Source organism: Vicugna pacos, chromosome 23 (genome assembly GCF_048564905.1).
Source record: "Vicugna pacos chromosome 23, VicPac4, whole genome shotgun sequence".
Taxonomy (NCBI): Eukaryota; Metazoa; Chordata; class Mammalia; order Artiodactyla; family Camelidae; genus Vicugna; species Vicugna pacos.
The window spans coordinates 34,962,398-34,975,565 of record NC_133009.1 but is presented as its reverse complement, the minus strand read 5'-3'; the positions used below and the strand labels follow the sequence as shown (position 1 = coordinate 34,975,565).

Below are 13,168 nucleotides of genomic sequence, written 5' to 3'. Positions count from 1 at the left end.
TCTTTTCTGAATATATGCCCAGGAGTGAGATTGCTGGATCATGTGGTAGCTCTATTTTTAGTTTTTTAAGGAACCTCTATACTGTTCTCCATACTGGTTGCACCAATTTACATTCCCACCAACAGAGGAGGAGGGTTAAAACTCCTTGATTGTCCCCACAGGATATACTTGTAATATTTGTACAGCACTCGGGCATTCAGGACATAATACTGATCTCACATTAGTTAGCCTCTGGGTATCTGTGCATTATCCCTGTTCATTTTGTCCTTTTCCTGCTTTCCTTGGTACTGCCCATATGTGTTGGCTTCAGTAGCTTAGTTTTAAGCATGCAGTCAATATAGGTGACTTACTTGTGTCCTAATGTCTTGTAAGTTGGAGAGGTCTCATGTCAGTGGGCTGTAGTGACGTATGAATTTTGTTGAGTATTCTAGATTTGCAGTACCCTTTCCAGATTACTTTCTGTGGGAAGAGAGATGAAAATATGTAAGATACATAACATTATATTGCCTTTTATGATATTTTTAAAAGGCCTTTCAAATCTGAAAATTATTAATTCATGGACATACATGATGAAAGTAAAATATGAAAATTCTAAATTTTAAATGATGAGTAGATCTTTTGCTGAAGGTCATTTTTAAATTGGGGTAAAAAAGACATCTCAAAGTCTTATTTAAGTTCAGAGAATTTGCCAACAAAATTTTAAGAAAATTTCCCCAAACTTTTGATTTTTAAACTGTGTAAACATGAATAATTGTTTTTTAAAATGCCATGTTTTTGAGGAAAAGGTACACTCTGAGCAGTAAGCTCAAAGAAATAAGGCTTTAAGATTGATCAGACAGACAAAGCTAGGTAAACTTTTTTCAAGTTTGGGTGTGGATGTGTCTGTTAAGTATACTATTAATCTTGAGATTTTATTCCGCTGTCAAATTTCAGTCACTATGTAGTGGATGTACTGAATTTAATTTTGATTTCTATCTTTTTGTAGGGAAATATGAGAGCCACACACGCGTTCACACAGGTGAGAAGCCCTTTGAGTGTGATATTTGTCACCAGCGCTATTCGACAAAGTCTAACCTAACTGTTCACAGAAAGAAGCACAGTAATGAAACAGAGTTTCATAAGAAGGAGCACAAGTGCCCTTATTGTAATAAACTTCATGCAAGCAAGAAGACTTTAGCCAAGCATGTTAAGAGGCAAGTATTATCTTGCTTCCGTAATACATTTTATTGTGCTTTCTAATTTAAATACATAGTGAGCTGAACACATCTATGGAGTGCTTGTCTCCAGTTCTTTCCAGCATTATTTAGACTACAGATTTCTTAAGAAAAGAACAGCAAATGTTGGTTTGTCCACATTTTTTACAAATGCCTTTGAGAAATGAAGTTTTTTTTGATGTTGAAACAAAAACTATATACTATAGATGTTTCAGGTACAGCCTTTTCGTTTCCTCTATTTTCTGTCTTGGGCTTTGGCAAGTAATATTTTCAACAGATACGGTTTTAGAATGCTAGGAAACTTACTCCTCATGCTTAACTTTGCATTTAGTGTTTAAAATTTGTGAAAGAAAATGCTTAGTATGGTATTGCATATTTAACTTTGAGAAATAAATTTACTAAAATGTGGACTAAAACAAATCCAATGAGGATTGTCTGTGAATAGATAGGTCCTGTACATATTTAAAATATGATCACACTTTACTTTGACTATTTCTGCATAACTTTGGGCACACACATTCATATATTAAAATGATACTGATACTTGTGTTCTTAAAGTGCTCACATGTGCCTGTCTCTTTAAGAAAGGAGTCAGTGCCTAATTCTTGTATCATGTCAACATATCATATGGAGTATTTTCTTAACTAATATGATCTTTTCCTAATAATCTTTTAATTTTTCTCTTATAGATTCCATCCTGAAAATGCACAAGAATTTATTTCCATTAAGAAGACTAAGAGTGAAAGTTGGAAATGTGATGTAAGAGATTTTAATTTGTAATAGAAAACCAAATTAAATGTAGTGTGCCCTGTTGGGAAAGTAATTAGACTTTAAAGTAATATAAACTTAGCTTATGTTACTTTTAGAATCTCTCTTTTATACAATGTTATCCTACATTTTTGTGAATTAAGCCTGATATGAGTTAGTGTTTTGATGATGTACTTGAAAAATAGAAATCTTAGTTTTTTATCTTTATCGTAATCACTATACCATGGTTCTATATTTGTCTGCATAAACTGTCACATTACTGTTGCACAGAGTATAAAATGTTAGAATTTTCCCTGCGTTTCTGGTTATCTGTTGCAGCATATCACACCACCTCAAAACTTACCAGCCTTAAATAACCATTTCATTGTATCTCATCATCTTGTGAGTCAGGGATATAAATGTGGGCAGGATTTTGCTAGGTAATTCTTCTGTTCCAAGTGGTGTCAGTTGATGATGGTCTGTCTGATTTGGTCTGGTTTGGAGCTGCTTCCAAAGTGGCTCACTCACGGGGCTGGGAATTTAGTGCTGGTCGACACCTAGGAGCCCAGCAAGGACAGCTGGCTGGGGACCCCTTCCTGGGGCTACCTGAACCTCCTTCGGGCATGGCAGCGAGGTTCTGGGAGTGAGTGCCTGTTCCAGGAAGCCGAGGGAAACACTGTAAGGCCTTGTATGGCCCAACCGCTTCTAACATGGTCTGTTGGTCAGACAAGCCACCCAGCTGGGGAAGATTTAAGGGGAGTGGAATTCGTTTCCGTTTTTCAGTGGTAAGAGTAGCAAAGAATTTGCAGATATTTTTATTCTGCCACATCTTCTAAAGCACTTTTTCATTATTTAGGTAAATATTGTTTAAATGAATCACCAGCTGTCATTCTATCTTCCTTACTCCTAGACTTCGATTTATGTATGTGGCAAAATTCTTAACCGTTTCTGATTTCAGCTTCTAGGAATTGAAGTTAATTATTACTTATTTGGATCTATGTAAGGTGGTTTCTTCTCCTTACTAAGTTGCATCATCCTCAGCTGTAAATGATAATAACCATCATATCAATAATCTGTCTCTGAGGGTTAGTCTGAGAACTAAGTAAAACCCTCTGCGTGTCAAGTTAACGTTGTACCTGGCGCGCAGTCTGTGCCGTGTCATCGCAGCAGCCCCTCCTCCCCCTTTCCAAATCTGCTGCCTGCCGTATTTCTTTAAAAAGTTGTGTCGTTTCTTTCTGACCACTTCAGGACATAAATTTTTAAGCAATTTTTCTGAAATTTCTCATTCCTATTCCTAATCAGATACATGGCAAGCTTGAGAAAACCTTTTATTCATGGCATGTAATTGATTTAAAACATAAATTTAATGGGTTTAGAAATATTGACTAGGATTAAGATAGGAAGATTACTCTTAGCCTATTAGAAATGTAAAGCATTGAAATTCAGCCACCTTTAGTACTGATTTCAAATAATTGTTTTAGTTTGTTTGTTTGTGGGGGTAATTAGGTTTATTTATTTATTTTACTTGGGGTACCAGGGATTGAACCCAGGACCTCAAGCATGCCAAGCACGTGCTCTGCCACTGAGCTCTCCCTTCCTCCCTAAAATAATTTCTTACTGTGACTTCTCCAAGGCATTTTTTCTACATAATTAGTTGATTACAATTTTGGTAAGTTTTCTCTGTTGGGAGAAATTTCTCTTTAATGGTTTGAATTTTTGTTTTTATTTCTCATCATGAGCTTTGTATTTTTATTTTAAATTCAGGTTCCCTTATGTTCTGTATGCATTTTCTTTTAGATTTGTAAGAAATCTTTTACTCGGAGACCACACTTGGAGGAACATATGATTCTACATTCTCAAGATAAACCTTTTAAGTGTACCTATTGTGAAGAACATTTCAAATCACGATTTGCACGATTAAAGCATCAAGAAAAGTTCCATCTGGGTAAGCAGATCACTTTTGTAGAGCAGTCATAGCAGTTACTGGCGGTCACGTCACGCTGTAGGAGGCTGCTGCTGTCGGATCACAGAAGGCAGTTGTGTTAAGTTGGGAGGAGGGCTGGATTTGCTGCCCTTCTTGGAGATGAGTAAATATGGGGGTTTTTTGTTTGTGTTTTTGGTGGCAGGTGTGTTTGTGGTCGTAACTGTATTTACTTACAGTTGATTCTTGGATAGGTTTGTGAGTGGCTGGGAAAGGCGTTTTTGTTTTGGAAAAACTGATTTTTTCTAGAATGTCATGAACTTAGTGTATTTGGAATTCAGTGCTGTATTTGATGAGTTCTCTCCCTAATGCCTATGGCCAGGGTGGAGACTTGTGTTCCTGGTGGCAGCACAGTTAGGTTACAGGTATGACAGTTAATCCCAGTAACGAGTTACTGTCATCCCAAGTGGCCTCTTTGCCGTCCTAGTCAGTGTGTTTATGCAGGCCTGCGAATACGATGGATGACATGAAGCTGTAGCAGGGGAAGCTGACGTAGCAGAAAATAAAAAATGTAAAAGAAAAATATTTCTGCACTATTAAAAGAAAGTTAAGACAAATTCAGTTAAAATTAATTAACAGTGAATACACAGCTGTACACGTGGGAATGACCTGATGCTTGGTCTCTGGGGCCGCAGAGCTGCAAGATGGGCAGGTGGGCTTATTAACAGCAGGGGCCCCTTAGGCACAGTCTAAGCTAGTAGTGTCACATGACTGACAGAGAATGAGGAAGGTAATTGCCTCGCTGACTTTAAACTGACCTGGAATACTGTGTGCATTTATGGATACCACAGCTGAGGTGGATGTTGACATGTATTCTAGAGGCAGGGAGTATGGCAACATAGGGCCTTAAAATCGCGGCACCTGGAAAACTTTTGAAGGACCTTGAAATATTTTGTCGGGGAAAAGGAGACAGACCAGCTGTCTTCAGATATTTTCAAGGCTCTGTTGTGCAATAAGAAATACGGTTGTCCCTTCGTCTCCATCGGGTATTGGTTCCAGGACCTCCCCAGATAGCAAAATCCAAGGATGTTCACGTCCCTTATGTAAAATGTGGGGCTGTTTGTATATAACCTCTGCACATCCTCCTGTATACTTTAAATCATCTCTCGATTTCTTACAATGCCCGATACGACGTAAATGCTGTTTAAATAGTTGTAAGTACAGTGATGTGCTATGTAAATGGTTACCAGTGCAAAGCAAATTCAAGTTTTGCTTTTTGGAACTTTCTGGAATTTTTTTTCCAAATATCTTCTATCTGCATTTGGTTGAATCCACAGATGTGGGGTGGGGCAGGGGGCACGGCAAGCCACCTGTCTTTCTTTCACATACCCTTTGTCTTCCTTTCGGTTTGCCCTTGGTAGAACTGTCTTCTCCCCATTGTTTATTTGGTGAAATTATGGTGAAATTTTAAATCCAGCGAATGTCAATATTACTGTGAGAAATCTGTGTTTAATTGTGTAAGAGTAAACAGAAATGTGCCACAGCATTTTCAGTCTGGATAGTATCATTAAGAACTTTGGTTTGTAAGGAGCAGCAGAACATCGTCAAACTATGACCTCTTTTAAGTCCTCTGTTTACTCTTTGAAAGTTCCTCACGACTTCGTTTTCCCCCAGATTTGGAGTGTAACACTTTCTACTTTGTCCCAGTCTGATTGCAGTTTATGAATTCAGCTTACTCAGCATTTGTCGTATTAGATGCCTGGGGCCACGCTTGGCCCTTGGGATGCAGAGACGATTGTGCCCTGTCTGCTGGGAATAAACAGTCTAGAAGCGAAGAAAAAACTATAAATAAATAGTTGAATGTGTTGTGATATATTTACTAGCAGTGGTAGGTGTGAGTTTGTCACATACGTAATAAATTTGACTTAGTGTCTATTCATAGATGCACACCATTTTTTCCTTTTAGGTCCTTTTCCATGTGATATATGTGGTCGCCAGTTTAATGACACTGGCAATTTGAAACGCCATATAGAGTGTACCCACGGTGGAAAGAGAAAATGGACTTGCTTTATCTGTGGAAAATCAGTACGGGAAAGGTGAGGAATTATCTAAACACCCAAAAAAATCCTGGTACTGCATGTACAAGTAATCAGTGAATGTATTTTATGGAATTATGCTTTGATTTGAAATTTAAGGCTAAAAGGAATTATATAAAATGTTACAGAAGGTGATATGAAGTCAGGATTTGCAGATTTAGATGGTGAATTTAACATGAGTATAAACATAACGTAGGATGGGGAATGGCGACCGCAGGATGTCCGTTGTGCAGCGTGTGTCCGTGACGGCATTGGGTCCACACTCGCAGTGGCAGTGACCCAGCATGCGTTGAGGGTTGTTGGTGCTAAGCTCTCTGCGGGCGTGTTTCCTCTGTTAGCTAAGGGGCAGAATGCTGGCGTAGGTCTGACCCAAGAGCGTTATGTTCTTACTGTGCTAAGAACGCTGAACACAGGAACTACCCCCTTACCAAGTGTGAGCACACGGTGTGGTCCTGATGACACAGGCACGGTGTTGTGCGGTGCATCTCTAGAACTTACACACCTTGCATGACTGAAACTTTTGCCACTGCACACAACTCCCCATTTCCCCCTCCCTGGCCCAAATTTTCACTGTATTCTGCGCCCATGCACCACCTGCATGCTAAAGAGGTTCCTGCTGTGTGCCTGGCTGCTTGATTTGACTGAGGATATTCACTTCATTTCACAAATAGAAATGTTCTTTTTTGATCTACCCATGAGAAATAGAGGTGGGTCATGGTGCACCTCAAAGCCAAATATACACAGCAGCCTATTCACTTTGACCCATCTCTGCCAGACTCCCCGTGCCGGGTCCGCCCCAGCCAGTCAGATGCTCCAGTGGTCGTGGTGACCCCCGTGCGTTGCAGTATTCAGTCAGGACCTGACCCCCTGGCGTGCTGGGAGCGCAGGGGAGCTGTAGCCGGGCTGACTGGGAGACGGAGCTCGTGCCGCCTCGTGGGCCCCTCGTCAGTGGTGGGGATGTGGTTGGGTTTGTGCTTGCTACTCAGTCTTTCAGAAACATGCAGTACATCGTTTAGCAATATGTACTATATAGGTCGTAAAACAAAAAAGAAAGGGGAATACTTACATAAATGGTTATTTCTGAGAGAGGACCATGGGGAGGGTGAGATCAGGGAGGAGCAGGTGGAGGTGTTGTGAGGGAAATTGCAAGTATCTGTAAAGTTGTATTTGCCTTAAAACAGTCTTTTAACAAATTTTGAGCACATGTTTGAAAGAAACAGTACTAATAAACTGGATTTCTTATATATTATTAAACTCTCTCCATTAAAACTTACATGAGTTTTACCTAACTCAGTAGTGACAATTGAGCATTTCTCATTTGTACTTTTTTGGACATTTACTTAAGCTATATATTAAATCTTTGAGCAAAACAATAGCAAAGGAGGCCAAAGTTAAATTGTCTGCCTTTTTTAAGGAGTCAGACATAATAAACATGTTTGTATGCTGGTGCAGATGATCCAATTAAGAGCAAAAACATTGTAGGAAAAAGGGGACAATTGCATAGTTTTCTGTTAGCTTGAACACCTTTCTAGTAAGCTTGCTGGAAATCTGTGTTTAATATGTACATTGGCATTAAAAAATCTGTAGCTAAATATATATATACATACATGTGTTTTTTTAAAATACAGAACTACTTTGAAAGAACACTTGAGAATCCATAGCGGAGAGAAGCCTCATCTTTGTAGTATTTGTGGGCAAAGTTTTCGTCATGGAAGCTCATACAGGTAGATCAAGCCATTTTTGCCCCTATATTAATTAGGATAAGATTGTATCCCCATTTCAGTTCTGTTTCCTTATCATTGCATTAGTTATTTGACGAATTAAAACATGTCTTAGACCTTAAGATAAGCAAAGGTGTGCAGAAAACTTTACTGTATAGACTTGCCCCTACATTACGTTTAATATTTTCTTCATTCTGTAGTATAAAATATTTTTAAATATTTTCTCATCGCTAAGTTTGCTGAATGCTTTACTGTCTAAGTCATTGTCATTTAAATATTTATTTCATGACTTTTCTTTGAATCAAAATTCATTAAAACTCTGGTGTTCTAAAGCTGGTGAATTTTTTCAGTCCTAATTATCAAAGAATATTTTGGTATAAAAATATGACAAAATTGAAAATTCTGGGATTCTCAATTTTAAAATGTCTTGTGTGTGTTAGTTGTAAATTACATAATTATTTTTATAGCTGAATGCTGACCACATTTTCAATCTTTGAAAAGTTTTTAATGAATAGATGACTACTTACTGTTAGTGTATCATTTTAATTTTTATTGTTCTTAAGAATTTAATTTTTAAACTTTCATTTATTATTTACTCTTTTTAGGATTAAACAGAAAGCTTCCCCTTTAAACGTGTACAGTCCAGTCCGTTTACTGGTTTTAGTCAGAGTAGAATTGATACCCGTTCTGACACCTTGTATGGGAAGTGTACTTGTTTCTTAGGATATACATATAGATGGAAGTTGTGGGGATAAAAATAATTGAAGTTAAATGAATTTTAATAATCTGTCCTTTATAATAACCTTTCATAATCTGTCTTTGGGTTACTATAAAATGAGCCACATTTTGTCTGGTTAGTGTGAAGTAGTAAAATATAATTGTCAGAAAGTTGATTAGTGATAAAATTGACTAACTTCTCAACTGTCAGTTTATAAGTGGTATCAGTTGTTCAGAACAGGACTAATTCTTAATAAGTTACTGTCCTCATATGTTCAGTCACTGTACACTTCCCCCATTTGTGGTTCTGATTCCCCCAACTCCCCCACCTCCTGCTCCTGCAACGCCCCGGTCAGACGGATGACGACCCTAGGCGGTTGGTTCCGCGAAGTAGATTTAGGATGTTAAAAGTCAGGAAGAGTGGGAGCATGTGCCAGATGTCCAAATGCTTTTTTGAAAAAGGTGAGTGGGAATCCTGGAGTCAGGCAGTGAACGTGGGAAGGACCTGAAAGTCAGAAATGAAGTGAATAACAGATGAGCGTGGTTGAGTAAAGGGCCCAGCTGTCGTTACGTAGAGTTAATCAGGTTTTTCCTTCTGTGTCACCAGTGTCAGTTGTCTTCAATTTTTTTTCTTTGTAGACTTCACTTACGAGTACATCACGATGATAAAAGATACGAGTGTGATGAATGTGGGAAAACATTTATTCGTCATGATCACCTTACAAAGCACAAGAAAATACATTCAGGTGAGGCATGTTTTGTAATGATGTTTCCAAAATCCTCTTCAAAAGACCTGAGGATATACCACATCACGTTTATGTTGGCTGTAATTTAAATAATTCAGTATTTGTAATGCTGATTCTTAAAACCTTTTCTTAAAAAAGAAATCTGAAAGGGACATAATTTTGTGACATGTTTTTTGGACACTGTCATTTTAATCATTTGGTTGCCTTTTATGACTACAGACTATATTTTAAAGTTTGTTTTAATTAAATTCTCCAAATTTGCATTTTGCATATTATGTGGATATGTGCGGTAATTGCCTTTGGCATTCTCTGCAGGGAGAAGCCAAGACATTTCTTCTCATCTTAATTGGATTTGAAAAACGTTAGCAAAACTTAGACTTTGAAGAGAATTATCACAATGGGGGTGTTAAAGTCTATGAACTAGCGAAGTTTGAAGCCCTGTCTTCGGAAGAGTGCCTTAATAATCCTGATCAATCTCAGATCTTTGTACTGCGTTTATAATTTTTGTACCTGGGGATTTCTTTCATATTTTCCCCTCAGACTGATGCTCAGGAAGTGCTAAGAGAGCCAGCTCTATGAGCACAATACGGGAGAGAGCCGTCTCTGGGCGTGCGGTAGAACAGGTGACTATCGCTGTTACTATCGTCAGCAGTTTCAATGTCGTGTGCAGCGGGTGTTTTGCTGGAATTACACACCTTCATTTTCAGGAGGAGAACCCTAAATTCCTAATTCTAGAGGTCACATGGTTTAATCGCATTCAGGTATTAAGTCGAGACAGTGGTTTTTAAAGGCCAGGTCTTTGTAACAGAACAGAAGAATAGAAGTGACAAATTGGACTCTTCTAGAATTTTCCTTTGTGTTTGTGTTTTGGCTCATTGCAAATGTAAGAAATCCCCACAGATGAAAAGCCCTTTCAAAGTAAAGTACAGGGGGAGGGTTAGCTCAGTGGTAGAGCGTGCGCTTAGCATGCACGAGGTCCTGGGTTCAGTCCCCAGCACCTCCATCACAAAAAATAAATAAATAAGCCTAATTACCCCCCGCAAAAATGTGAAGTACAAAGATCTGAAACTGTTCAGGTCCTTTTTGTAAACAGTACAACAGCCTCATCTTGATTCAGTGTTTTTTCATTGGAGGTGTTTGATATCCAGACTGTGTATTCCTAAAAAACAGTCCCAAGTTTTGAAGTCCTTTCATTTATCTTACTCTGTTACACTGAAAGTCAAGGTTTGAGGTCTTCAGCAAGAGGCTACTGATTCCTTCTCCAAGTGGGAGATTCCTTTTCCAACATCCATGAAAATAAGTACAGATTCATTGAGGAGGGTGTGTGTGTGTGTGTGTGTTGTTGAGGAGATGTGTGTGTGTGTGTAGGAATATAAGGCAAACAGCCCAGATAAAGGGTGGCTTTACTTCTACCATGTTGTCTTACTGTTGGATAATTTGTTTTGGGGGGTTAAAAAATACTGAAATGCATATCATAATCAAAGTATTTGGGTCTTTAAGGTGAGAAGGCTCATCAGTGTGAAGAATGTGGAAAATGCTTTGGTCGTAGGGATCACCTCACTGTTCATTACAAAAGTGTACACCTCGGAGAGAAAGTGTGGCAGAAGTAAGTGAAAAGGCAGAGTTTCTCATCATTATTACCTTGGATAAGTCTGAGCTGGAGGGAAGTTACAACTTGTCTCATAGTTGATTTTGTTTATCTGGGGATGGAGTAACCAGTTCCTTCTCCAGCTTCTGTTGCTTCCCTGCAGACTGGAAGGAACTGAATGAAGCATATTGTTCATACTTGTTTTCAGTTGATTCAAAGGCTAGGAGGCGGAAGACGTTGAAATGAATGACTGGTATAAAATCTTGGCATTCTTTCGGAATTTCATTTAGGTTTGCTTGCAGTGGCTCTTGGGGAGCTAAATATAAATAAATATACTACCTATATGTTATGCTTAGTATGACAGTCATTGGGAAAAGTTTGTAGTCAGAACTTAAATCTCTTTTTAATCACACTAAGCATTTAAAATGAAATGGCGTTTTATTTGAAGGAGGCATGTGCTGTCGTTGAACATCAACTTCTTGATACAATTTAGACATCCAGGTTTAACTGAGATTAGTTGTTGAGTGTAAAATATTCAAAGAATTCATGTTCTTGACTAATATTTGGAGCAAATGGTAAATAATAGACATGGTCTGAGGTGCCAAGAAACTGAGTGTAATGATGCCATGATCAACAAAATACACACGGTATCTAAGTGTAGTAAATGGTAGACCCCTTTGAAGAGGAGTAGGGAGTGTTGATTTGTATTTTTTTTCCATTTTCATGTATTAGTTGATTGCGTCTTTCAGTGATGCACTCATTGAATCAGAGTTCACTGTAGTCACTGAACTCTTGTGTTCATTAGCCCAGGAGCGCTGCTCAGAGCTAGGGTGGAGAGGTAGGCACAAGGCTGTCGGGGTGGGACAGGAGAAGGCCAGCATTACTGGAAGAGCGGGCAGGAAGTACAGCTGCGGACCCACTTGCTCCAGAGATTCAGTAACTTTTTTCCTCCACCCCTTTATACCCTTTAAAATTATTTAGTACCCCAGGGGCTTTTGTATGTATAAATTATAATATGAAAATTGTATTACTGTTTGAATAAATTACATAATCATATTAGGAATTAAAGTAAGAAAAAAACAAGTACTTATTTATTAATTCATTTAAAATAATAGTGTATACATCACATGCTAACATAATAAATAGCAATTTTGTGGAAAGTAACTACAAAACAAAATAAATATAAAAGAGCAGCATTGTTTGACATTTTTGCAAATCTCTTTAATGGCTTAATAGAAGACAGGTGGATTGTCTTATGTGCTCTTATGTGTTATTTTGTTTGAAGTAAACGAAGAAAATCTAGCTTAGTCAGACACATAGTTGGTAAAAGGAGTGCAGGAGGATCACAGTTTCACAGCCTTCGTAGAAAACTGTGGATGTGACTCTTTGCTCCTACACCAAAACTAAACAAGGGGTTGTTTCTTCAAGGTAGCTGTAAGCTGGAATCTGAAACAAGATTACTGATGTTTCCCTGCTCTGTCACATTCAGCCTGTTGGTCTGTCTTTGGTCTGAAATGGATTTTTAACTTACGTATAATATTGTAATATCATGCGTTTGTCATTTGAAGATACGGGTTCACTGATTTAGGCAGATTTTCCCCACGTTAGCACATTTCACAATACGGAGTCAGCAAATCACATTTGTTAGTATTACCTTCAGTCCCTCAGAAAGGAGAGTTGGGAGGCTGTCCAGATCACAGGGGCAGATGCAAGTTTTCCAAACTTGTAACGTTAGCTTGAAAACTCAAATTTTATCGTCAATGACAGATAATGTCAGTTTTTCCCTTGAAGTGACAGGCTTACTTCATTTAACTTTTGAGAAAATATCTGCCAAACACTCAAGTCTAACTGTACTTTGATGTCCAGTCTTTCAAGTAAAATGGTATTTCATGAAAGGAGGGCCCCTTCAGCTCACAGCTCGGTCTCACAGGCGCCTCTGAGACAGTGTCTTGGGGTGCAGTAATAATTCAAAAGTTCAGTGAGTACAAGCTTAAAATTAAGTGGTTTAGAGTTGAAAATCTAACGGCATCTTTTTATAGATTTGTTTGTTGACTATAACTGGAGTTCCTCGAACCAGAGATAAGGTTGATACTTAAAAAGTATTTCCATGTTCCTTTGGAGCTCTGTGCTTTAATAATGTGAGAATTATATATGAAGTTGTCAATGAAATTGCAACTTATTTTTATTATGTTATTTACTAAAGTTACATTAAAAATTTAAACCTTTTTAATTTTTAGATATAAAGCAACCTTTCATCAATGTGATGTTTGTAAGAAAATTTTTAAAGGCAAATCAAGTCTGGAAATGCATTTTCGGACGCATTCAGGTAAAACCTAATGGGTAGTTTATTATATATTTTTATGTAGTTTAGTCAAGTAATATATGGACATTTATACTTTATTGTACTTAATGAAATAG

At 38.0% G+C, this 13,168-nt stretch overlaps 1 protein-coding gene and 1 long non-coding RNA gene across 9 annotated transcripts in view; one reads left to right on the top strand and one right to left on the bottom strand.

The window, feature by feature from the left end:
• Window positions 1–13,168, bottom strand: part of LOC140688802 (uncharacterized) — a 64,612-nt gene that overhangs the window by 33,530 nt on the left and 17,914 nt on the right. For 2 of the 6 annotated variants that reach the window (XR_012063636.1, XR_012063631.1), the window contains exons 4-5: window positions 3,842–3,974; window positions 351–459 (exon numbers count right to left, since the gene is read on the bottom strand). The exons of 1 other annotated variant lie outside the window; for it this stretch is intronic. This is a non-coding gene — a long non-coding RNA (uncharacterized lncRNA). Of the gene's footprint in view, window positions 1–350; window positions 460–3,841; window positions 3,975–10,803; window positions 10,908–13,168 lie in introns of all 6 variants that reach the window. 3 more of the 6 variants (XR_012063633.1, XR_012063634.1, XR_012063632.1) reach the window with 2 other exon arrangements.
• ZBTB41 (zinc finger and BTB domain containing 41) overlaps window positions 1–13,168 on the top strand; it is a 35,973-nt gene that overhangs the window by 9,512 nt on the left and 13,293 nt on the right. For all 3 annotated transcript variants that reach the window (XM_072948766.1, XM_072948764.1, XM_072948765.1), the window contains 8 exons: window positions 986–1,193; window positions 1,904–1,973; window positions 3,759–3,906; window positions 5,849–5,978; window positions 7,607–7,702; window positions 9,056–9,162; window positions 10,663–10,768; window positions 12,988–13,076. In XM_072948766.1, the coding sequence (XP_072804867.1) occupies window positions 986–1,193; window positions 1,904–1,973; window positions 3,759–3,906; window positions 5,849–5,978; window positions 7,607–7,702; window positions 9,056–9,162; window positions 10,663–10,768; window positions 12,988–13,076 (954 nt within the window). The remainder of the gene's footprint in view (window positions 1–985; window positions 1,194–1,903; window positions 1,974–3,758; window positions 3,907–5,848; window positions 5,979–7,606; window positions 7,703–9,055; window positions 9,163–10,662; window positions 10,769–12,987; window positions 13,077–13,168) is intronic.